Source organism: Topomyia yanbarensis, chromosome 2 (genome assembly GCF_030247195.1).
Source record: "Topomyia yanbarensis strain Yona2022 chromosome 2, ASM3024719v1, whole genome shotgun sequence".
Taxonomy (NCBI): Eukaryota; Metazoa; Arthropoda; class Insecta; order Diptera; family Culicidae; genus Topomyia; species Topomyia yanbarensis.
The window spans coordinates 303,406,791-303,433,479 of record NC_080671.1 but is presented as its reverse complement, the minus strand read 5'-3'; the positions used below and the strand labels follow the sequence as shown (position 1 = coordinate 303,433,479).

The 26,689-nt window shown below is 36.3% G+C and overlaps 1 protein-coding gene across 3 annotated transcripts in view; it reads right to left on the bottom strand.

Annotated features, from left to right (window-relative positions):
* The window catches only part of LOC131683418 (uncharacterized), a 99,220-nt gene that overhangs the window by 17,856 nt on the left and 54,675 nt on the right, over positions 1–26,689 (bottom strand). For 2 of the 3 annotated variants that reach the window (XM_058965389.1, XM_058965391.1), the window contains exons 2-3: positions 18,988–21,975; positions 18,725–18,809 (exon numbers count right to left, since the gene is read on the bottom strand). In XM_058965389.1, coding sequence (XP_058821372.1) covers positions 18,725–18,809; positions 18,988–21,948 — 3,046 coding nt within the window. In that variant the 5' untranslated portion in view covers positions 21,949–21,975. Of the gene's footprint in view, positions 1–18,724; positions 18,810–18,987; positions 21,976–22,077; positions 22,303–26,689 lie in introns of those variants that run through there. The other variant, XM_058965390.1, reaches the window with a different exon arrangement.

The window sequence follows — 26,689 nt, the reverse complement described above, 5'->3', positions numbered from 1 at the left end:
GATCCGTTTCGCGTCAAGATATTTGAATCATTTGTTGATTTGGCACGTCATAGCATTTGAAATCGTTATTTTCTTAAATCTTGATTACTGTTTCACTAGCTTTTGCGTCCGTATTTAGAATACGTACCATGTATTGCTAAATCACATTTTGGTAATGCGTAAAATCGTACGAACAAAACAAATGGATGCTATGCTCCAAGTAGTGTATGGTCCTTGGTATGGTCTCTATGGAAAATATTTCATGTACGCCAAGAGGTCAACGACCTGTTCAGGGTATCATCCAAACAATATGTGGAATCGTAGGACTATATGGGTTAAAGTTCGTGTATATTTTATTAGGGCCACGCTTAAGTTTTAAAGCGGGCTTAGCGGTGTGTTAAACCTGGTTTAAAAGCTAAAAGTTGATGAAAAAATCAGCCCCGAAACACAAAATAAAAATTATTATTAAATTGGGTTTTAAGCAGACCCAATACGAGACAAGAATATTGTCAATAAAAATATTGACAATGCGTCAATCTTAAGCGGACCCTACACGTGCATAAATATTGTCAATAAATTGATTACTGATCAATATATTGATGGTGTAAGGGTATCTTTAAAATATTGATCATGTAGAAAACAATTGGGATTAACGTATAGCGGACCCTACACGAGACAGAAATATTGTCAATAAATATATTGACAAGACTGCTTCAATCCATCAATCCCATTTAAATTCTACAGAATCAATATTTTCAAGATGACCTTACACCATCAATATATTGATCAATATATGATTTATTGTCAATATTTCTGCTCATGTAGGGTTCGCTTATTGAAGCAGTTTTGTCAATATTTTTATTAACAATATTCTTGTCTCGCTTAAAGCGGACCCTACACTAGACAAAAATATATTGTTAATAAATATATTGATAAGACTGCTTCAATCTATAGCGGACCCTACACGTACAGAAATGTTGTCAATAAATCGATTATTGATCAATATATTGATCATGTATCTTGAAAATATTGATCATGTAGAAATCAAAAGCGGATCCTACACGAGCAGAAATATTGACAATAAACCAATTTTTGATCAATATATTGATCGTGTAAGGACATTTTGAAAATATTGATTCTGTAGAATTCAAATGGGATTGACGTACTGAAGCAGTCTTGACAATATTTTTATTGACAATATTCTTGTCTCGTGTAGGGTCCGCTAAATGGGATTGACGTATTGAAGCAGTCTTGACAATATTTTTATTGACAATATTCTTGTCCCGTGTAGGGTCCGCTTATTATCAATCCCATTTAAATTCTAGAGAATCAAAATTTTTAAGACTACCTTACACCATCAATATATTGATCAATATTAGAGTGACAAGAAAAAATGACCTCTATCGGCCCACCCCTGAGTCGATTCCTAGTCCTGCCAGGAGCGTTTGCTCCAAATTTTAAGCAAATCGGACAAGTCTAGCTACCGGGCCAACGTGTTTGAAGTTTGTATGGGATTTTTCGACAATTTACATGGAGAAAACCCACTAGATCGCATTTTGCGCCACTAGATGGCACTATATGCATCGTATTATCGTACTGTAAGTGAAAATAAGGAAGATAATTTGACTGTCTACAACTTTGTTGTAGACTGCTAGTCAATCCAGCTTTGTTGAACGAAGTTATTAAACTTTAAACGAAGTGATGTCTGAGTCAGTCAGTACTCGATTTTCATGAACTAAACAATTTCGTGTAATAATGGCAATCCCCGACTACATACGGGGAACGTGCCATTTAAGCCAATAGATTCTGATTCCTAATAATGGTTAGGTTTAGCTCAATCGAATGTTCTGAAGAATTATAGTAAATAATACGAGTGATGTTTTGGTTAGAACATTTTAGTTCCACATGGTACCGCATAGAGGGCGCTAACACTAACTTTTCAACGGAAAGAGATAGAAATTAGGTGTATTCTACAAAGTTGTAGAACAGGCATTTTTCAGTAACTCTTCCGAACATCTCAATATTCTATCTTTTTTTCTATGAAAAGTTAGTGTTGGCGCCCTCTATGCGGTCACAGGTGGAACTAAAATGTTCTAACCAAAACATAACTCGTATCATGTACTACAATTCTTCTGAACATACTGTTTACCTAAATCTAACCATTATTTCACAAAAATGTATAGTTCGTGGGAATCGAGTACTGATACACAACCATTCACTGCTAGGCCCCATGCAAAACTGACTCAGACATCACTTCGTTAAAAGTTTAATAACTTCTTTCAACAAAGCCGGATTTGTCTTCGACAAAGTTGTGGACAATTAAATTATCTTTCTTATTTTCACTTACAGTGATAATACAATGCATATAGTGCCATATATCGGCAAAAATGCGAGCTAGTGGGTTTTCTCCATGCAAATTGTCGAAAAATCCCATACAAACTTCAAACACGTTGGTCAGGTAGCTAGACTTGTCCGATTTGCTTAGAATTTGGAGCAAATACTCCTGGCGGGACTTGGAGTCAACTCAGGGGAGGGCCGATTGAGTTTTCAAAAATTCATTTTTCTGGGCAGTCTAATCAATATATGGTTTAATGTCAATACAGTAAGATTCCGTTTTTGGCACGTTCCGTTTTTGGCATGCTCCATTTTTGGCAACAAAAAAGTTCCGCTTTTGGCAACAAAAGGGTTCCATTTTTGGCAACAATGTTTTTGTTCATAGTAAATCTTTAAAAAAATGCTCAATACACATTTTGTTGTAATAATGGATATCACTGACTTTATTTCCAAGCATAGGAGTCATATTTACTATATTTTATGGAGGTGGGCATAGCGAATAAAATTAAATTTGCTGATTTTTTTGTATTATTCCATTCCATTTCACATATTATTATATAATTAATGTTCTTGTAACATTTATGAAGTCACAAATTGAAAATAAAAGCTTTTAAGGTATGGTTCCATTTTTGGCACGGTTCCAGTTTTGGCAACTGAAAAAAAATATATTGTTGCCAAAAACGGAATCCTACTGTATTACCTAACCACAACGTTGAGTTTTTGAGAAAAAAAAATCAATTAGGGGAGTTTTTTTACTCATTTGAAACAAAAATTTGCGTGAACCCAAGTCAGTTCCATTAAAAAAGTTTGTTTGAAGCAACTAACCTGGGTTATTGTCTAGGTTCTCAATGGAAAACGACATAATAATCATCGGTAAAGAATCACTGGATATGTGATATGTGGACTGCAAATCCCAAACAGATAATAACCCTTATATGAAATGGAGTGCCTAACTGGGAAGAGTGCGTATCTCAATAACGACTATCACTCAATAGTGATAGTACACTTAGATTGTGGCATACCACAATATATCTAAATAGTAGTCGCAGCGGTTCGTCAAAAAAAAAAATTGTGAGCAGAGAACTTTAGAGATTCTATACATCCATATGTTGAGTGATAAGTGTCTTTGAAGTGTCATTTTATGCAAGATAATGAACCGAAGAATGCCGTTCGCACAGTACCGAGTGATGTCCACCCGTATCCACGTAATGAAGCAACTAGCTTAATTTCCGGTACTTAATTAACACTTATAAGTGTTTTATTAATTAGCACAAACTTGGAAATGACATTTCTATACATCAGCGAATTTCTTTGTCAATTGGGACAGTGTTTTGGATGCACTGAATGTGATCGAATATATTTTGAATAGACGTTTATAGTTAGCTACGAATGCTTAATAGAACCACTAAATTGTATATAAATTCAATTTGAAAATACATCACTACTACCGACAGTTTCCCTCCAAGAGTAGTACATATTATACACACATTTTTCGGTGCAAATGTTAGTTACTCCCTCTAGGGGTCCATTTGGATTGATTTCAAGTGAAGAATCATAAAAGTATCACATTCTTCTTTTATTTTTGCAACAAATAACCAACACTATTTTCTTGACTGAAACACTTATAATTAGTGATAGCATACTATAGTGATATACTATAGGTTGAGAAATGTTTGTGGTTGACGTTTGTTTCTATTCGTTTACCTCCGCATGTTGAAACTAACAACGCTGAATCCCTCTGGATAAAGACTCGACACGTCTATCGTTTGTTTACCATTTATCTGCCAGTGTCATTTTAATCGAGCACGAGACCTATCAATGGCCCTCGTTCCAGAGGGATTCGAAGCGATTTTCTTCAGATTGAGAGCTTTTGATGAGCCTCGTGCTCGATTGGAATGACACTTACAGATAAATAATAAGAATAAGATAGAGATTGCGAGTCTTTATCCAGAGGGATTCAGCGTCTTTAGTCGAAACCTACACGGTAAAAAATTGTCCCGTCTAATCCAAATGTTTAAGCACTTGAATCAGTTTCCATGCTTCACTACGAAATGAAGTGATTTAGTATTGATTTTCTAATGATTTACGATTCGTACAAAATATATCTTTGAAAATTATTCAATAGAAATTACCTTGAAACTAAAATTTGTATCAGTTGCATTAGCACTACTGTCCATATCTATTAGATTTTAATGTTCCAGCCTTTGCTCACAAATGTCAAAATAACTCAAGCACATAAAAGATGAACACTTGGAGCAAAAGTTGTTTAAGCAGAAGTCCTACGCTTCAAACTGATACGTTTTAGTATTTATGTTGGTATAGAATGTGAGTATTTTTAACATTTTGCATGGGCAAATTAAAAATGCAATTCTGTTGCTTTCAGGTCGCGAACTGGAAAACCTGGGCGGGACGTTTCATGAATGAACCGTACGCACCGGGCTCTCAATATATTCAAATTTAGGATCACGACGTTTACAGGTTTATTTATATTGAAATAAGTTAACTAAAAATAATTTAAATTTAATATAATTCAAGAGTAAATCATTTAAATTTGATGTGATGGATCGTTAATATCAATATGGTAAACAATCAAAATTTAAAGTCTGGCACATCCAAAGCGGTGTGCAAGGCAATACAATTTTAAGTGATTTGCTGTTGATTCGATTGTGATTCGATACGAAGGTCCCCAATAGACTTACACTTCGTTTTGAACTGTTTGGCAAGTAGTGCAAATTCAACAGCAAATCACTTTATATCAACGTGATGATTTTTACCGTGTATGAGAAGAGACGACAACAGGCTTCTTGCTCTTCCTAATTTTCTCTACTAGGCCTGCCATAAATCTACTCTGAAAACCATTCGATGAAGAAAATAACAAAACAAATTCTTGTTTTCCTAATTAGGTGATTTCAACAGAAAAATGAAAAACGTAACTAAATTTTCTCTTAATTTTGCGAGATTCTCAAACAATAGTTATTGAAAATTATTATTGATTTTGATTCAAGACGCACATCATACGAAATGACAGCAAAGTAGCCAAGATGCACACCTTACCGAAAAACCTCAAGGTAGCGACAGCAAATATGTTCATACGCGCTGGGTATAACGGTTATGCAGGTAGGTTGTTGTCTCTGCTTGGAAAACTTGTTTTAGCCTGGACCAGTACACAAAAATACAAATTCAATTGACCTCATTTTGGTTTTACCTAGTTTTTCTTTAAAAACATTCCAATAAAGGGACGATTTTGATTGATATTCTTTCTAAACATGTATACTGAAAGTTGAAAGTATTGTCGAAAATTTGTCAAAATCATTCTATTCTGGATTTAGTCGATTATATAGTAAAATTTCAATTATTAACAAATGTAATATGCAATATCATAATTATTTTTCATCTTTTGAGATTCCAAACTAGATGTGGAATAAGTATGAAGTTTTTTGTAGTGCTGGCTGACTAAATAGAAAAAAATTACATTTCATCTAAAATTGAAATCATCAATCAATTACCAACAATTCTCAAATACCTTTGGCTATTTCATCACATTTAAGAGTGCAGTTTATAAAAAGATAACATTATGAGAAACATAACTCTATATCATATTTACGTGTGAATTACTGGCATACGGAGTATTTCAACAATTTAATTCCATACCTTCATCCGTCGTTCGGTAAAACAAAACGTTTGAAATATCCTATGTTGTATTTTATATTTTTAGTTGAATTCCAGTCGTTTGTGTCGTTTCAAGCTTTAGCCCAGGTAGCCTTTTTAAGTTTTGTGGTAGACTGAAACGTTCGTGTCCAGACTGAAACTGACAGCATCAAACCAACAGCGTTGGATTATTGTTTTCAACAAAAGTTTAGTTCACCCAAATATTAACTAGACGAAACCAAAAACTCAACTAATTTTTATTTGAAACCGATTGTGTAAAGACAACAAGTGCTCACCGTTGCCTTTCGCATGCTTTTCACAATTGCTGAAAACAATTTTACCTCAAAGATCGCACTTCATCCAGGAATTTACAACATTAGTTGAATTTAAAAATTAAATTTTATTTTTATTCATGTCCCTCTTAACAATACGCGTAGCTATATCGTCATTGAAGACTTTTAATCAATTTGCATAAAATGCTGATTTGTATGTAAAGCAGCCGCTATAGATTCAGCAGCACTGTTTTCCATCCCGTTAAACATTAGGGGAAAATGAGGTAAAACGCACCCCCGTAAGGAAATATGATCACAACTCAGTTATAGAACATTAATTGGGACAATTTAATTAATGATATCGTTTAGCCAACATTTTCCTCAGTAATCACAATCATAACACTTTGCAAAATATTCAAAAACATAAAAAATATTAAATTTTTAAAAATCCTTGAAAATTGTCTTTTCAAAAATAAGCAGGGCGAAACGCACCTGTGCTGGGGCAAAATGCACCACAACAACGGGGCAGAATGTTCGGTGAACAAGCAAGTAGTTTGGTTTTCTGGCGGAATTTCACAGAAGTGTGCCATTAAATAGCCTTCGGTTATGCAATTAGCATATTTTCAGAACGATTTATCTGTATTCGATTAAAAAATCAGCAAAATCAAAGAAGAGGGCATTTTGCCCCCGATGGAGCAGAGATATAAATTTAGCAAAAAGTGAACTATTTAGTAAATTTTTCATATATAGTGCAACAGAATAATGAGCAACGGTATAAATAGAACTGGAATGCACTGAATTAATAGTAAAACAGTATTTATAAAAGCTGAAAATCCTTGTTGCACGAGCCACAATAATTACACGAGAAGAGCACGTTATTGTTTTTTGTTTATTTCTCGAGTTGCTATTGATGTACGGTTATTAAACTTTGATAGTGTAAGTTAACTACGACGGACTTCCGACTGGTGTTACCCTTTTTTAGAAATTTTCAGCAGTTTTCGATATAAACAAGGGGTGCATTTGCCCGGGGGTGCGTTTTACCCCATCTTCCCCTATAAACGCTCTTGACTGGCGAAGCAACCAATCAGAAGCTGGTTCAATATTGAGGTTAGGACTGGATCAAATTAGCCATGCAATTGTCTTCTCTTCTCTTAGGTTGCAACCTAAGACAAGACGTGACAATAGGAAGGGCCGTTTTTGTTCCAATTTTACGTCAGAATGGTCCAGCTCCTGATTGGTTGATTCTGACGTTTTGCACCGTACGCAATGTTACTGCAGGAATATCGAAATAATGTTTGGCAGTATTGCTATATTTATAAGTAAAGATTGTCATTACTTTTGACAAATAAGATTATTATCGTTAAAAAAGTAAAAATGACTAAATTGAACTGAAATTGTGCGGCAAAGTGAAACAAGTATTTATCATGCATTTACCGTATACGTGGTTCATCAAATTTAACAAAAATAAGACAGAAACCACACTATAATCTATAATTATCCAGAAAATGGCTTCATCAAACCTTAATTTTTAAGGAGATTTGTGAGCTATAGGGCGTCTCCATATCGGTATTTTCAAAAACATAGATATACCAACTTCGGCGCAAAAATGAGCAGGATGAACCCCATACATCTTGAAACTACACTAAATTTTGAGTCAGATTCATGATAAGTAACCCATGGGAGACCATCTCAAAAATTGGAAGACGTATAAAGATAAATTACTGATATGATATAAAACATTTTAATTGGATTTTTTTGATGAAGAACAAACGTAAATCAGTTTTGCACGAAAATCTCCCATCTATAATTTAGCATATTCATTCTTCTTTTCGATGAACTTAAAATTGCTCCAATCGGCTGTGTAGTTCTTGAGATATCGCCATTTGAAACTCTAAGGTACTAAAAATTCAAATGAATTGAATTGAACAGAAATCCTCGACATCGCTTGCTTCAACAACATGTTTAAAATTTATTTACAAATATTTACAAAAGAATTGATTTTTGGGCTGTCACTCGTCGTGCCACTGTGTATCGGCATAAAATAAATAAATAAGACTCTATTTTCATTAATAAAAATAGCAGCACTTTTCGGAAGATTTCGGTAGAGTGAAAATGTGCGAAACGATGAATGCAGAAGGAAAAATAAGAAGCCGATTGTCACGTATTGTCTTATAGGTTGGAACTATAGAATTGCACTGAAAAAATAAAATCGTTAACTGGACGAAAATGACCTTAAAATATCATACATACTTTCTGCAACGAAGCATTTTCGTGCATTGTAAATAGATGTTTTCGTTCATTTCACGAACTGAAAAATGGCGACTTGGATGACGATGAAAGAATTTATTTCTATATTTCTTTATTATTTAGAAACGTTGCGGAAAAATTATCGTCGATAATGAAACTATTTTTCGTGAATGAAACAAAATTGTTTAGCATTTTTAAACAAATCGATACACTACGATTACTACAATATGCGAAATTGAAAATTTTTAATGTTCTGGTCGATGTTGTAAATCAGCTCTCCGCTGATATCGAAATTGGCGTAAGTGATTCTGGCCTCAATTCTCATCTGAAATCATAATACCACACATTTTTTTACTTGAGCAGGTTGTATATCGTCGATGAGTCGAAAAAAAATTATTAATTTTAAACGATTACCACAAAAATCAGGGACTTTAAAAGCATTGTTTTTAATGAAAAAAATCGATTATTTTTGGGTCAAAAAATGTAAAAACAATATTTTTATATCTCTGCTATTCATATAGAACAATTTTTCATGCGCTTCAAAATAAATGTTACTGTTGGTTCACTAGTTTTTTCGTATTCCCCTACGCCAATTTAAAAAAAAACACAGTTATGAAGAAACGACGTTTAAAACTTTCGGTCAAGAAAAAAGAGACTTGCTGCCGTTACAGTTTCGAGAACAGGTTTTTGAAACTTTGGAAAAGTATTCTCAAGATTTATATCTATCGATTGAAACAAAAAAAAATTAAATGTCTTGAGGGAGTGGCCCTCCTAAGAAAAATATGCTCAAGACAGGATTTACTTGAATTTGGCTTGTCTGTTAGAGCCCGTCAAACGGATTTTCATGTGAGGCTGACAAAATCGAGTCAAAAAATTGATAAAATTGAATCTTCACTGTTTTAACGAATATTATTAGTAACTAAACGACGTTTTTGTACATATTTCTAAAGTTTTTCATCATTACATGTATTTTATCAAACAATTTGCACAATTTATTAAATAAACCTAACAACAAATTAGTAATTTTGAAACTTTAACACATGGTTTTTCTTCCATTTCATCTCAGAGTTGTTGTTTACTGTTTAACCCATTCGTGCCCATGTTGTTTGTGGACAACAACGTTTTTAAACAGCTATAAGTTTTGATTGAGGCAAGATTTGCTCACAAAAACAAGTAAGGCTAATAAATGTAACTACATATTACTTTTCATTTGAGTACTAGCAGTCACAAGGATCAGCTATAGAACTGAAGTTATTGCAATTAGTCTGATTGGATTTCGATGGAGCAGTGCTGCCAGGAACAGTTTACCTTGACGACAGAAAATGATTTTTTCATATTTCTTATGATGCAAAATTATTGAAAATTGATACAACTTATCAATTTAGCCTGTCTTTGGCTACGTTTTCCACGCAATTGGACTATTGTAAATATTCTAAGAGAATTGTACTGAGCATTGAAAGGTAAAAATTGAGCAGCTTTTAGCACTGCGAGGCAAACACCTATCGTTCTGTAAAAAGGTTTTTCGTGTTTCTTGACCACACCGTTTACAAGGAAAAATAGCTTTGAAACCCTACATGGACTAAAAAAAGTTGGGCATGAAAAGGTTAAGAATAAATTGAGCTGCGCGTGAATTAAATGTGGGTTCAGCTCCTGTTAGGGAACGGTTAACACAACTATTAAAAGTTAAATTATAATTGGTGCTGCATTACGCTGCAAAAAGAAAGTGTTGATTAGTGTTAGTGTAGAAAAAATATGCAAAGAAGTTATTTAGAGTCAAAGGCTTATGTTTACTTATATAAAGGCTCGCACAGAATGAAGCCAAATCTACCAATCGAACATATCACCAGCTACCTATCGTGCAAAGTAAACAAACATACTTCTTTAGCTATGCCCTCATGCGTGCTCGCGAGGGGAGTATTGTTATTGGCAGGAAAAATATTACAATAAAAGGAGTGAAAAACTATATGTTTATATATTACCCATTTCTCATTTCTTATATTGCTTACAAAAATCAGCATGTTAACAAGAACGTGATGAATGCATATTTTAATTGATTCGCCGAACCTCTACAATGCCATTGAAAGACTATCAGGCTTGTTTTCCCTTTTTTGTATGGTTGATAAATTCACAAACGGAACGTTACAAAACGCTCGATTATCTTATTGCGAATATTGTAACATTCTTCTTCAAAGATATTTATGGTAAGTGACTTCATGAGTGTTGCCAGCTTTGATGAAACGTTTACAAGTGACGAGACTGGTGACGTTGTCTCGAAATATTCTCCCCAGCGGGATAAAGAAGAAATAAAATTCTGTTACATACAAGAGTGCTTCTCCATTAAAATCTTTAAGTATAGTATGGTATAGTATAGTAATTGTGTAAAGCATGCCTCACAAACAGTATAGTTTTTCGGGACACTCATAAGAATGTATCCTGCAATATGGTGCACTAGATTACGTTTTGAGTTATCGAACACGCTATCGTCAAAAATCTGTTCAGAATACTCCAACTCCACAAGATTCACCTGAAAAAAGGAAGACATTTTAGACCTAGACTATATTTGGTGTTATCCAACTGGTTTACTTTTTCTTCCATCTGTTCATTATACTCTTTTTCATCTTATTTAATTTGTTTGATATACGGATGCCTTCGGTTAAATTCATTAACCATTTTATATCGTCTGACTTAAAAGATGAGAAAGGAATTTCAAACATGAATTGTGCCAAAGAAAGCAACTTCAAATGTTTTTAAATTGAATAGTAGTTGGATGTTATTCAAGCAGTGTGTTTGCAACAAATTTAAAATTTCAAGTAATAATAAATTTAATTTTTCAACAAACTATAATACAGTAAATTAGCATTTAATGGTTAATGCGTGGAACAAAATGATTTGTTAAATAGCATTAAGAAATAAGAATCAATACATAACCAACCCCCTCAGTTACTGCAAAAGTCTTGTTTTGGTATTATAGTATAACATTAAACTTCACTGCAAATGGTTATTATTGTTCTGTCACAGTGACATGGTTTCGTTACTGTTCTATTCGAGTGTCAAATTCATACGAGAAAAATTCGCTTAAAATAACCTGAGTCCTACGTTGGCTCGAATTCTTTGAATAAATTTAAACACGTTATACATTGATTAAATAGCATTCAATAAATCAAATGAAAAAATGTTTGAAATGGTTTTCGCTGGGATGTTCCGTTTGCCACGATAAATTAGCTTAATTTTTCATTCAGCATGAATTTATTTTGTAATCTGATCAAAGTCACTCAAAGTTACAGCAAATATTCCGGTTGCCAGAAAAAATTAAATAATCTGTATTCTACGCAGTGTTGCGCATTCCTCTGTACGGGACTCTATATTGTATACAGACTCTATTTAGAGTGAATATGTTTTCATTTGCACAGATGAGTGGCAAAAATTACGGAAACTTGAATCCTTTTTTATTAACGACTTATAGTGAGTCAATCTTTTTCCTTTTTTATATTGTAACGACATATAATTAGCAAGGGACTGGAAGGTAAAGTATTTTTCAAATATTAAGAGCCATAGTACTCAAGGGAGAGCAAGGATTTGAAGTAAGAAAGTTTAGAAAAGCGTGGAGTAGGGTCAATGAACAAGCTTAGAGTTTCCCGGTTACTTAGCTTTTTGTCTTCTGCAGCGCAGGAGTCAGGATCTTTTGGCATTAAATGCGAATCACCTGAGTCTGCGGCATGTCCGGACAAGCGTAAAGTCAATTTAATGACTTATGCTGTCGGCTCCGACATTGTTCATTGACCCTACTCCACGCTTTTCTAAACTTTCTTACTTCAAATCCTTGCTCTCCCTTGAGTACTATGGCTCTTAATATTTGAAAAATACTTCACCTTCCAGTCCCTTGCTAATTATATGTCGTTACAATATAAAAAAGGAAATTTGAATAAAAAGGGGATTACACTAAGTCAATGGAAAAACTACGAAAGTAATAGTACATACATCAAATATCGTGTAAAGCTTGCAGATAAAAAATTCTTTTCGAAATGCCAGGAAGGAAAGGTGGCCTTGTGGTTCCTCAGAACACATTCCTGGAGACCACCATACGCTGGTCTAATTCGCAACGTAAGTATAACTTCTAATACAGTTGCTATAACAAAGCGATATTTTGGATGACAATAGCACAAGTTTGGGGGTTTTTGAATCGCAAAGTTTAAATGAGTGGTTCTTGGTTATTTTGTTTGTGTGGATCTAATATATTGATAGCCTCATTGCATCTTGACTACTAAAGGGTGCTACGATCAAAAATTTGTCAAACAAGAATGTGTGCAAATCGGTCAAACTTTTCGATAAAACATTAAATCATGTTTCTTTTGCATGCTCATACACAATATAAAAAAAATTCGCTTGGGCTTCCTTTTTAGCAAATACGAATTGCCGGACCTTTCGGTTGACTCTTTCATCAAGCGACGATCGGTTTGGTGAGCTATAGTTCATTGAATCATTTGTTCACATGACATTCAGTTTATACGACGTCGAGTCTTTTTGGATGAATTTTCTTGGGTAGGGTAAAGTGCCTATTCTCACCATACTAAGGAGGGTGCCTCACTAATTCATTCACTGTTGGTCGGCGTGCAATGAATGGAATGTGTACCAATTGGCAACAACAGCTTTGTTTCGATGCTAAGAACCGAGATAAAAACCCAAAATCCGTCACTACACGAACAACACAACGAGAAGATGCGTTCAATAAACCGACCAAATATTTCACTCCTATTGATAGATCGCATATAAAAAGTCTAAAAAACATATCTTGAAAACCAGGAAAGATGACGTGGCCCTTATTTATATGAAAAATCAATCCTACAAATTTTAATTGAGGAAGTATGAAAGCATTACAGGTATTCAATTGTTAAGTGGAAGTTTTCATGCAGGGCTTGTTGCATATGAAGTCGCCAAATGTACGTTGTATTCTTGATAGGGTTGCCACCTCTGGAGAGGCTTTGACCCGGAGATTTTCACTGAACTGGGGGTGGTCGATTTTAAGTGGAACGAGACAGAAATTGGAATCAAAACGATTGCTCGCTATTCTAGAGCACTTTAATCGCTTTTTATTACTACGTTAAAGTAAAGCTGTAAATTTTTCACGTCTGAGAACGGTTTTATCGATTTAATCTGGTGTAGTATTTCACTTTCCCGACTAAGTGCCAAGAATACAGAAGCACCTACTACTCTTACTGTGGAGAATAAGTCGAACGACCATTGCTCCAATTCACAACTAACAGCAAAAAGAGAGCTGACTGCGGCATCATATGGGAAGCAATATGTGGTATCGATTATTCATCACCAGAGGTCGTACCAAAGGGGAAATACTCACACTAGACGTTGCAGGAGTAGCAAGAACACCGAAAGAACTCGTTTGATGTTGACCTAGTCAGTTTGATTAGAACAAATCTTCCATACCTTAGTGCAGCTGGTGATAAGCACCACTAACAGTGAAGTGATTTTGTAAAATTACTGCAAAATAACTTTTTTACAGTGGAATGCAATATTTCAATTGTAAATTTAAATTGTTTTTCATTTTCATTGCTTTGTGAAAGAAATCAGCAATATTTGGTGGAACTCATCTTTGTCATCTTGAAACGAAGGGTTAGTCGGGTAAAATAAATCTGAACCAGAGTAATAGTTAACTTAGACTTTTAAATATTTTGTAAAGCATCAATCAATTCAAAAAAATTGAAATTATGCTTATTCCCACCAAACCTGGAGAAATTAATGTAAAACCCGGAGGCCCGGAGATCGCTCCCGAAAACCGGAGTCTCCGGGTCAAACCCGGAGGGGTGGCAACCCTAATTCTTGAATTGCGAACAATTTCTGTCAATAAAACCAGTGACAACAAACTTCCTTGTTAAAATTTTTAGCGCGAAGACTATCGTTTCACGAAAGCTTGGTAAAATTCAGTAGTTTCTCGTGATTTTTTGTATTTTGCCTTTTTCTGTAATGGCGAGATGCCATATCCGGCTAAAAATGAACGGGACGATTGTGTGGCTTGAGGAAAGGCAACAAACATTTTTCCAGGCACTATTGCATTACTCAAAAATTTCGTGGTTGATAATTGCAGATTGAATGTCGCTATTCAAGCCACAGGAACAGATGGCCTTCTTACGAGATATTTCTTTACGACTTCGAAACTTACTGCGTTTGAAAATCTTTAACGACCTTTCCAGTCGACGTGAAATATTTCTGTCCAGGAAGCTATTTAAAGTCTGCCTTGACGTAGCTTTCGTTTTTTTTATTCAATTCGTTTATTTGATAATGCAGTAGTAAATATTCGTTTCGCAACACAATTGCTACGTCTGCTTTGGCCTGATTTAGTTTCTTGCTATTATGAAAAAAGGTCAGGGAGCATGCCGCGAGCGATGTCCAGGTTGTGCACAAGGACATGAACCTTCGCAACAGGTCAGAGCTTCGTCCAATAGAAAAATATTGGGTGATCATCAAGCGGAGTCTCACGAAAACACGAAAGATGAATTCGCTAGTAATTAATTTAAAAAAAAATCAATTGCACGAAACCTATTCATAGAAAATTCACGAATTGTTAAAATCTACCTATTTCAGATTTAACGCTATACGTTTCACATTCAGTCGTAATTGAAACAAAACGTCAAATGAAGTCCTCGATTTGAAATATAACACATCTGGGGAAAATTTTTAATGGAGCCTAAGTAACATTGGGAGCCCACGGGAGGCATTTACACCCGTGAATGCAACAGTGACGTTTGATGGAAGTGCACTCATCTCTGTGTGGATCCTCCACATATAAAGGAGATCGTAACAAATTAAGATCGACGGAAGTAGCGTAAAATGAAGTTTTGATCAGGAATAAAGAGCGGTCAACACTTTCAGATGTATACTCTAAAAAAGTGACCTAACGTTGGTTCCAGTACATGTTGTTGAGTATGCAAAGAAGTTTGGTGAAATCAACTAAACAAATTAATCAATGTAATAGTATGTATTTTTTTCGGAAAACGTTTTGTAAAGTCTTATGCGCGTGTTAACATTATTGAATTATTTTCAATTCTTGAATATTTTTTGGGTGCAATGCAGTTAATTCATATTTATCTTCACAACTTTACTTTCAGAATTAATATTGATCCGGAAAAGTGTTTGGACTATATACACTTTGAGTAGATTTACAGAGGTAAAAACAGTAAAATCATCCAAATCTATTATATCACGGCATATTAACGACGCGACCATGGCGACAATCCATGAAAATAAAAACATTGAACAACGTGTTTGTTTGATAATTAGGGCGTGTAAGGTGAGTAACGATTCCAATCAAAGTGAACTTCAACAGTTCGCTTATTGAACTTCTTATAATCCTAAACGGTCTGTTGGAGTTATTGATAATCGTAAAGTGTTGTTTAACTGAGAGTTATTCTGCGCGACTATTGACGCTCACTAAACTGCCTATGATCGCAAGTCAGTCCCATAAAGATAGGAAATCCCATAGAAAACGGGCCAAATATGCGATGATGGGTAGTAAAGTTATTGATTATTTACTAGGTAGTAGTAGGTATATAAAACACTCTTGCGATGGAAAATTTTGCCTTGAAGAGGCTTATAATAGAGCAAGATTTTGCTACCAGACTCTGCGAGACGCTCGCTGAAGCATAAATACTAGGGTGGGGCGTTCTTATATGGAAAAACGTAATCATAGCCACATCAACCGAGCACAACACTTTTTTGGTACCTTTTGGGGTCCCAAACAACTGTGCAAAATTTGGGGTCGATTGGTGTTGACCCGGCGTGGCGCATTGCGTTTGAAATTTGTATGGAGATTAGTATGGGAAAACCTACATTTTTGCATTTTTAATTCTATAGACTACAATTCTTCCTGTAGTATGTCATCAAATAGATAGAAGTATAGTCCAGGATATGCTGAACAACTTTGCCGAAGGATGTATGGTGCTAGAATGTTTCTAAGCCAAGTTATAGCTGTTCAAAGTTCGATACATCGAATTAAATGCCAAAAATCAGTTTTATTGCCAACACTGCGGGTGTACCAATGGTATTTCATATAGAATTCCAAAATAACATTATATATTTTAGATTTACCATATTGGTATGTTTGGATGAATTATTCAAAAGCCTTAGCTCAATTTCATGAGCGTAGGTAGTTTAGCAATAGGGCGTAGTGAAGGGTGAGGGGAGGGGGGACTTTAATATGTAGAAATTCGAACTGAAATGTTGTCGAGTTGGAATGTTCAGACGAATTATTTCAAAACATTTACACAATGTCCTACGCATAATAGTAACGATGAAATAAAACATACTGCATCCTTTTGCCTTGACTTTTATCAATAGAAGTTACGTTACAGACTGAATCAACTGATGTCCAGTTGATATGTCAGAGGATTGCATTGAATATATTTCAGTTTAATACGCACTATGATTTGATGGGATGCTCATTTCGATGCTGTTCGATCACCTGAAGCAACAATTGATGTAGGGATCTGGTGGATTTCATGTTGAAATCCAGAAATTAGCTTCACGTCTCGTGATCGAACAGCATAGAAATGAGCATGCTATCAAATCATGCATATTATACCGAAATATAATCCTCTGACACATCAACTCAACATCAGTTGATTCAGTCTGTAACATAAATTCTATTGATAAAAGTCAAGGCAAAGGGATACAGTATGTTTTATTTCATCGTTACTATTATGCGTAGGACAATGTGTAAATGTTTTGAAATAATTCATCTCAACATTCCAACTCAACAACATTTCAGTTCAAATTTCTACATATTAAAGTCCCCCCTCCCCTCACCCCTCACTACGCCCTATTGCTAAACTACCTACGCTCATGAAATTGAGCTAAGGCTTTTGAATAATTCATCCAAACATACCAATGTGGTAAATCTAAAATATATAATGTTATTTTGGAATTCTATATGAAATACCATTGGTACACCCGCAGTGTTGGCAATAAAACTGATTTTTGGCATTTAATTCGATGTATTGAACTTTGAACAGCTATAACTTGGCTTAGAGACATTCTAACACCATACATCCTTCGGCAAAGTTGTTCAGCATATCCTGGACTATACTTCTATCTATTTGTTGGCTTACTACAAAAAGAATTGTACTCTGTAGAATTAAAAATGCAAAAATGTAGGTTTTCCCATACTAATCTCCATACAAATTTCAAACGCAATGCGCTACGCCGGGTCAACACCAATCGACCCCAAGTTTTGCATAGTTGTTTGGGACCCCAAAAGGAACCTAAAAAGTGCTGTGCTGAAAAAACGATCATTTTGCCCCACCCTAATAAATACTTGTTGCAGCCTGACATCTTGATACAAGTTGATGCATTAATTAATTAATACCAGTAGTCTTCGCAATTGATGTTATAAATAGCTATTAAAAATTGTAAGTCCAACGTCTTATTTACGTATGAAATTATTAGGAGGGAGTAAGCAGGTTATACTATTAGTAAATAATGAGAACAACAAAAGGCTTAGGGTACTGCCCTGTGGTACTCCCACATTACTCACTGAACTATACAAATCGAAATAAATCCAATTGAACTGCATCACAAGGGTTGCACAAGTAGGATCACAGAGACAAAAATTCAATAAAAAAGCCTTCTTCAACTTGACGTGAAAGTTTTCGTGGTCAACACGATTACATTCAAAGCAATTTGAAGAGACATTGATGTGAATTTCAGTAAGTTATAGTTATCCAACTATATCAGACAAACAATAGTCAAACCATGCTGCTTCAATTTAAGTTTTATTGGACACTACCACTGTAATCCAAGTTCTAAAAGCGGTTTCGGGACCAGTTAAATAGTATTTTCGAGTGAACAATTCACTGGAGCGCAGAAATGTTTAAAGGTAGCATTTCATCTGGGTCGAGATCGTATTGCGTATTGCTTCGACTATTTCATTTTCGATAATTGACATTATAATCCAGATTCGAATAATATAACATTAAACCAATCTTTCATTGCTCAAGGCATGAAATTACGAGGCGTCTCCATATTCGAGTGCGAGCACTACCCCAAGAAAGAATGAGGGTTTGAGCTCATCAGCTTAAGAATAGCACCCAACAAGCATAAAAGATCCCCAGATTGTTGATACCACTAATAAATGATTGTCGTTCCATTTTAATTATCGTCCGCTCCACGCCCAATGTTTTACAAGAAAGCAAACCCGAATCATTGGTAAATCTTTGATACGGAGCATGAACACTTACCGGTGGTGTGGGAACGGCTGTGCGCTTTCCGTGCTTGCTGTGGGGCTCCTGTCGCGTCAGGCATCGATTGATTCTGATGATCAGTCTGAAAATGTGGAAAAGAGCAAATCATGAACCGAGAGAAAGGCCAGAGCAACAGGTGAATAACATCCCACTTTATTACACCGAACAATACCAGTAAATGGTATCGTTCATTGTGGGGATGCAAAGAAAAAAAAGAGAAAAATAAATGAAAGCATGGAATTCTCCATGTATCTTCTCACCTCATTTTGAATGATGTAGAATGCCGTCTCTCCATTTCCGCCTGCACCGTTGGCATCCTTTTCGGCGCCCTTGCCTTTCCCTTTCTGTAGGGTCATTTTTAGTGGCAGTCGTGCTCTGCGCTTTTCACCTCGATTAAGTTTTATCACAGTTTTTAGGGTTCCTGTGGATTCGGAATTTTTGCATGGCTTGCCACTGCTCTTCCCACCGCTGCTGGAAGAGGAGCTGTATCCACTTCCTGAGCCACCACTTGGTTTATGAAGCACAAGCTCCTTCCTTCGTTGCTTTTCGGCGCTGGCAGCTTGAAGGGTGAGAAGTCCTAGATGTTTAAAGTGGGATTCTTTCTGCTTGGTGATGTCGTCAGAATCATCCACAACTTCCGACAAGCTCTCCACATTTCTGGTGGGTTCTACCACTGGAAGAACATCTTCAGTCACGCTTAGCGGACTAATTTCAACAGTCTTTGCTTCGTTCATCTGTGGAACTTCTTTGATCGACTCGCGATTTTCAACCGCGTCGGATGTTTTTACTTCCTGTATTTCTGTCGGAATTTCTGTGAAAGTACCGGAATCTTTTTCTTCAGTCTCTATTTTGATTAAGCTACTGGGAGATGTGCTTTCCTCGGGAATAGCTACCTTCTCGGACACAGCAGCAACCGTTTCTCCACTCTTTGGGACTATATAAAATGATACTTCCGGCTCCTTCATCACACATTTCTCTTCCTTAGCCACAACCACTTCCTTGATAGGAAGAATTTCTAGTTCAGCTTTGAGTTGAACATTTTCAATCACACTATCATTCTTTGTCTGATTCGGATCTTTTTTGAGAAGGGTGATGGCAGGAAGATTTTCCAAGGTAATTGTGTTAGTTACAATGGAAGGTTCTACTTTAGTGTTTTCAACAACTTCAATCGGATCCGTAGAGGTTACGGAAAGAACTAAATGAGAATCGGCTGAAGTGAGACTGAGAGTTGTAATGGTTTTTGAGGGGATCACTTTTTCTACAACCGACACAGCTTCATCATCACGTTTAGGACTAACTTGTTTACCGACTGGCTCAGATGTATCGCATGGAGATTTTTTCACATCTTGATCCCGTTTAACCTTTTCATCTTGATGAAAATCTTCGGATATTTGTTTTTGTTTTTCCTGACTTATAAGCTCTGCGCGGAGCTTCTCTTCGCGCACTTTTTCTTCTACGCGTAGTTTTTCCTGACGCAATTTTTCTTCTTTCACTTTTTCGTCTTCTTTGCCTTTGTCCTTCATGTTGCGGGCTTTTGTTTTTGCTTCTTTGCCAGTAACTTTGGTCTTTTGAGTATTCTGTTTGTTTGGTCGTTCCCCATCGGAGTCTGAGCGAGAGTCTATTTTCTTCAATATACTATCCACTTTACTACTTACGGTGGTCACCAAATCATTGGAACCATCCGAAGCAGGCGATTCATTGCCTGGACATTCATAATTTGGAATCACTACGATAGGCGGAAGTTCACTTGTTTCAACGATACCAATGATCTCTTTCAGCTTACCGAATTCCATCTGTTCACTTTTCAAAAACACATTCTCCGAATCATCTTTGATTTCATCAGGTTCCACTTTTTCCTTTTTTATCACAACCGGTAGAGCTTCTTGTTTTACTGACGTACTGCCATTGGCGGTTACTACACTGTCACTTTCTTTATCCAATTTAATCTTTTCTTGTACTTGCACAATTTCACCCAACTTGGGATCCTTTTCGATACCTAGATTATTTTCAAGAAAAGCGGGTTCACTGTAAAATTCTTTTACACTTATTTCTGATACACCCTCACTAACTAAATCCGGACTAAGTGATGAGTCTTTTTCCAATTCACTACTAGGCACCTCCTTCACGGATGTCCCCGTGTCGATGCTTAATGGTGCGACCGTCGTTTCGTCGGTATCCATAGGTTCTGCTTTAATCTCCACCGGTACTTTGAGTTTAGGTGTGACAAAATCACCCTTATCACGAGTGGTACTTTTGCGTTGGCGTGCACTACGCCTCACTTTTTTATCGTCCTTCGATAATGTAACAGTGGGGGTCTTGCGTTCATTGAAGGCTTCTGCCATTTTGTCCAAGATTTTTGTCTTAGTCTCATGTTCTTCCATAAGCTCGCGTTTAAGTTCCGAAAGGCTGGTATCGTCCTTTTTGTCATCCTCATCTTTGCAAGAAGAGGTATCCAACAAACTGGCATCGGTCACATCTGAGCATTTTGAAACAGAATCCGATCGACGGCGTTCTACCTTCACCGTGACTGAGTCTGAAGTTGAATCCTTAGGGGATTTATCCTTGGGGGTTACTGGTTTGCGTTTGCCAACCGGACTGTCCGTGGCGCGCGGTTTGCCATTACGCAGACTGGTATTTTTGCTATCCTCTTCTTTCACGGTCACGGTCACATCCTTTTTGCCTTTAGAATTAATTTGTTTTCGTGCGATGACCTTCTTTCCTAGTACTGGTTTACCTACAATTGGCCTAGTTTTACGTTTCATCAACGTAGTTTTCTTCAGTGCCGTGACAGAAGTCTTAACCTTACTACCTTTTCCAACGATTGGTTTCTTCTTTTTTTCGCCAGCCGTCTTGCGTGTGGCAGCCACTTTTGAATCCTTAGAATCTTTGGGTTCATCCTTTTCCTTTTCCTTGGAGCTACTGGCTTGCTCCACAGATTCATCCTTCATGGCTCGTGTGGTTCTACTACTACTACTACTGCTAGGTCTGCCAACACTAGAACCTACTGAGTCTGTTGCTGGCATATCGCTAATATCATCTGTTGATTGGACAGAATCTTCATTAGCATTCTGCAACTGTTTTGGCTTTTGTCTACCCAAGGATGCGCGACTACCTTTGCCTTTACTAGTTGGTGTTGAGGGCGCGGAATCACTACCGCCACCGAGGGACGGGGTGGGAGAGTCTGAATTCACTGATCTGGGCTTCTTTTCACGGGTTGCCATTTTGAGAAGCACTGCTAGGCACTAGATCTGTGGAAAAGTGCGAGAGAGAGAATGGAAAATACATGGTCAGTTCAGTGCCACTCTACAAACACTACAACGCGGAAAGACTTAATGAATTTATAAACATACTCCACTGAAGTGGCAGGAATCCACAATCAGAATGTTGAAAACTTTGACAAATTTGCACTTTTCCTTTTAACAGTAGCCATTGGTGAAGCGACACGATAAATAAACAACAATGGAAACATACGTCTCCGCAAATAAAGAGTACACAGGAGCACAGATCTCACGAATTGCAAATTATAAATTTAAAAGTTGGCAGTACTTATTTTCCCTGCTTGTTCTCCACTCTGATCGAAAAAACTGAACGCACACTCACAACACTCGATCACCACTAGCATCAAAGTTGCGGCTGCGACGACACTTTAGCCTCCGGCGGCACCACACGCTTCATATATGTCTACCCCGGCTCATCACATACTAATTTTACTCTCCCTCTCTATCTTTTGCTTACAGACAGTCATATGAAAGCCTCATAGCCGTACATCGGCGTTCAAACAGCTAGAGCATAAACATAAGTCGCACATATACAGCGTACCACGAGCATAAGCAACACACGCACATCCACAGAGCATAGAGCCGCGTTCACATTCACACAATGACAAAGCCGCGTCATAACATGCCACACAATCAAACATTCGCTGACTTTAGCACATCATCCGGACAGAATGCTGCCAACATTGACGTTTACAAATGCTCAGCACTTATGCTGCGCCCAATGTTAGGTACTCACTGGTGGACCGTTTTATTCTTATGCTTTTTTATTTTCCTTCGACTGACTGCACTCTGACGGCGACGGCAGTTGTATGCGAGAGCGACGACTTCGACCACGACCATCACAAAGCAGGAAAAGCTGTGCAATGCATAGGTAGGTAGAGGGAAAAATGTTCTGTGCAGCAACACAATCATAACAGAATGAAAAAACCCCTCTCATCTCTATATCGCTCCCTTGATGCTACCCTATACCATCTTCCCCTTCGCACTGCCGTCGACGGCTGTGGGACTCAGGCAGCCGCCATTCGTCGCAGGTGAAGGGGATGATGTCGGTAAATATTATGCTGTTTGTCGTTTTTACGCGCATCACTTCGCCCGGCATTTGGGCCCAAAAAGGAAGTGCGAGGGTAGCATAAAAGCCATCGTCCAAGTAGACATGGGGAAAATTGCTTTTCCGGCTGACGGCGTAGTTGCAAAATAGGTACAATGTTTGTGGGGGACTTCAAGCGGTTACGAGCGCCCCCTGCCAAAAATGTGCAAGAGAGCTTCAAACCGTCCGAGATTTGAATTTCATTATTTTAAATTAACCGGGCATTCAGTTAATGAGTGAGAAAAAAAAGAAGATGGCTTCTCTTAATGACTTTCTCTTCATTCGCCCCATTTCTCCGTCCGACTGTAGCTGTTTGGGGGAAATGACTTTCTTTGCCGTTTACTTATCTACAAACGAAGAGATCCGGTGCGAACAGAATTGAGAAGATGGTGAGAATTAATTAGGATAACACGGGAATTTAGTAATTGTTATGGGAACTTTTTTTGCAGTGGATTCCTCCAGGCCACTAAAATCAATCAAGCATGTACAAGTATCCAGTAATTGAATTATAATTTTAAGGACGATCGTTTCGTTTTAATTGAATGAACACTCCTAACTCTGCATTCTCCGACTGTACCTCAGCCAGAAAATAGAATCGTGTAGCATGAAGCCATGAATTACATGTATCCAGAAATTGGAAAAGTATTTTTTACTGCTCAAGTATAACAATATGCCCAGTAGACCGGCAACAATTTTGACTTTTTTTCGGAACACTGTTAAATCAAACGGTAATTGGCTTCACATACAATTTGTCAAATATGAGCTTTTTTCCAAAACTCTAGTTCACTCACAAGAGTTTTCAAGTTTGTATGAAAAATAGGCAATAGAAACAATACATTCAGTACAAAATGCCAGCATTATCTTGTGCATCCCAAAATCTGCAAAGCTTCTTAAGGTGTAAGGATCAACATTGCCTCTCTTTCTCGCACAAGCTTAGAATAGGAAATTAAAAAAAAATAGTTGGTCTTCAAAATTAAATAACTTTTTAGGGGAGCCTCCAATCAATATGCGACCTTCAACAAAGCTGTTCGTTATAAAAAAGCTACCCGACCGTAAGTTTTGAGGTATGCAGAGTTACCGTGAATTTTTTTTATTGGGATTTAAGTTTTTATTTCCGAGTTTCCATATATCTATCTATCTATCTATCTATCTATCTATCTATCTATCTATCTATCTATCTATCTATCTATCTATCTATCTATCTATCTATCTATCTATCTATCTATCTATCTATCTATCTATATATCTATCTATCTATCTATCTATCTATCTATCTATCTATCTATCTATCTATATATCTATCTATCTATCTATCTATCTATCTATCTATCTATCTATCTATCTATCTATCTATCTATCTATCTATCTATCTATCTATCTATATAAAATAAAATCTATCTATCGATATAAAAGTCAATGTTTGTGTGTATATGATTTTTGGACTCCCAAACGGCTTAACCGATTGCCGTCAAAATTTATACATAGTAAGCATTTGTTCTGGAGCGTGTTTGTGTGCTATTGGTTGAAGATTATCTGCCCGCCAGATGGCGCTTTAGAACAAATTGTGTTTTCCTCATATTTCGTTGAGTGTCGCAGCAACGCGCGATGGGTATTAGCTAGTCTATTTATATATATAAAAGTCAATGTTTGTATGTATATGATTTATAGACTCCCAAACGGCTTAACCGATTTCCGTAAAAAATTGCACACAGTAGGTATTTGGTATGGGGCATGTTTGTGTGCTATTAGTTGGAGATTATCTGCCCGCCAGATGGCGCTTTGGAACAAATTGTGTTTTCTTCCTATTTCGCAGAGTGTCGCAGCAACGCGCGATGGGTATTAGCTAGTCTATTTATATATATAAAAGTCAATGTTTGTATGTATATGATTTATAGACTCCCAAACGGCTTAACCGATTTCCGTAAAAAATTGCACACAGTAGGTATTTGGTATGGGGCGTGTTTGTATGCTATTAGTTGGAGATTATCTGCCCGCCAGATGGCGCTTTGAAACAAATTGTGTTTTCCTCCTATTTCGCAGAGTGTCGCAGCAACGCGCGATGGGTAGTAGCTAGTATTACTATAGAAACTTGAAACCTCTTGTGAGTGAACTAGAGCTATCGGAAAAAGATCATATTTTGCATATGATTACCATTACCAATTACCATTCGAAATAACAGTGTTCCGAAAAAAAGTCAAAATCGTCGCCGGTCTAATGCCCAGTGACTGTATTTCCAACCTAAAGTTTTAGCGTTTCAACATACACTGATCATTTGGGTTTGGCATTTATTACACGGTGCCACAAAAAAATAAAAACTTAATAACCTTTTAAAGAGATCTAAGATTGGTTGTAGGTCTATTCATCCAATTCACGATTGAATAGTTTAATTTACCCTCAAAATCTTGCTTTATAGCAATAAAAAAGAGCAATTTTATCACTTTTCAGTCAATTTTCAATTACTATACAGTTCTATGAAGAAAAAAGAACCTTTCCAATGGTGTGCAATATTATGCAGTTTTGTAAGGAATATTGTGCAATTTTGGAACAATAATCTAACAATTGTCATTGCGATTTTGTCATACAAAAGATGCAAATGGCGCAACAGTTTTTCAAATGCATGTCCTCGCTCAAATAATTCGGAAGAACAGTCATCAAAATCAGTCGCAAAATGCCTAAGTTAGTCAATTTTTCCTAAATTGGGATTTCTTTTGCAAGACTTTTAAGGGATTTAAGTGGCTTTGCTACTATGATCAGCATTGCACCATAGTGGTTATTTCGAAAGTGATTTTTTTTCGCCTTAATGGGTTACACTACTGTAGAATTTAAAAAAATCGAAATTTTTTATTGGCCTAAAATATGCTAGGGTCTTAAAAAATGATCAAAATATGAAAGGCGACAATAATATATATATGTTCAACGCCTCCTATGTATACCCAGAGCTTAGGTACAGAAACCTTTAACCGTTATTTCTCGAAGTTACTTTCTTTGAGCTGGTCGGAAATATACCTCGAACAAATGATTTTTTATCGTTCTGAAATTTTAACAGTGTATTCCAAATTAATTTCTCCAGTGACGTAGGTAGGATTTTATTTTTTTCTTCTCACAATTTCTTTCAATAAACAATTTTGTGTCGATTATTAATACATTTTCTGTGTTTTTCTACTAAATTTCGCAAAACAGCAAAATATATAAAAAAAAATCCTATGTAAGTCGCTTGTTATTGTTCTAAGAAATCGGAAAAGGTTTGGTTTTTGGCTGTAGGTTGAAAATAACGGGAGACAAAAAGTGCACGACAAATTTCGCGTTAAATCGTATTCACAGCTGGTAGCACCCTCTCAGATTTTAATGAAACTTTCTGTACATGAAGACTCTATCACAAAAAGCCTCTTTTCATACTTTGTTTTTCCAAAAAATGATCTAGACTGTCTTTTGAAAAGGGTTAAACTTTTTTTACCATTTTTTTAATGGCTATAGTCTAAAAATGACAAATCCTACAAAAAATTTGCAGAAGTGATTTTTTGTGCCGAAAGTCTCAGAAAATGTTTTTGCTATTGAGATTTTGAAAGTGTAAAAGGATTAATGAGACCTACAACCTGT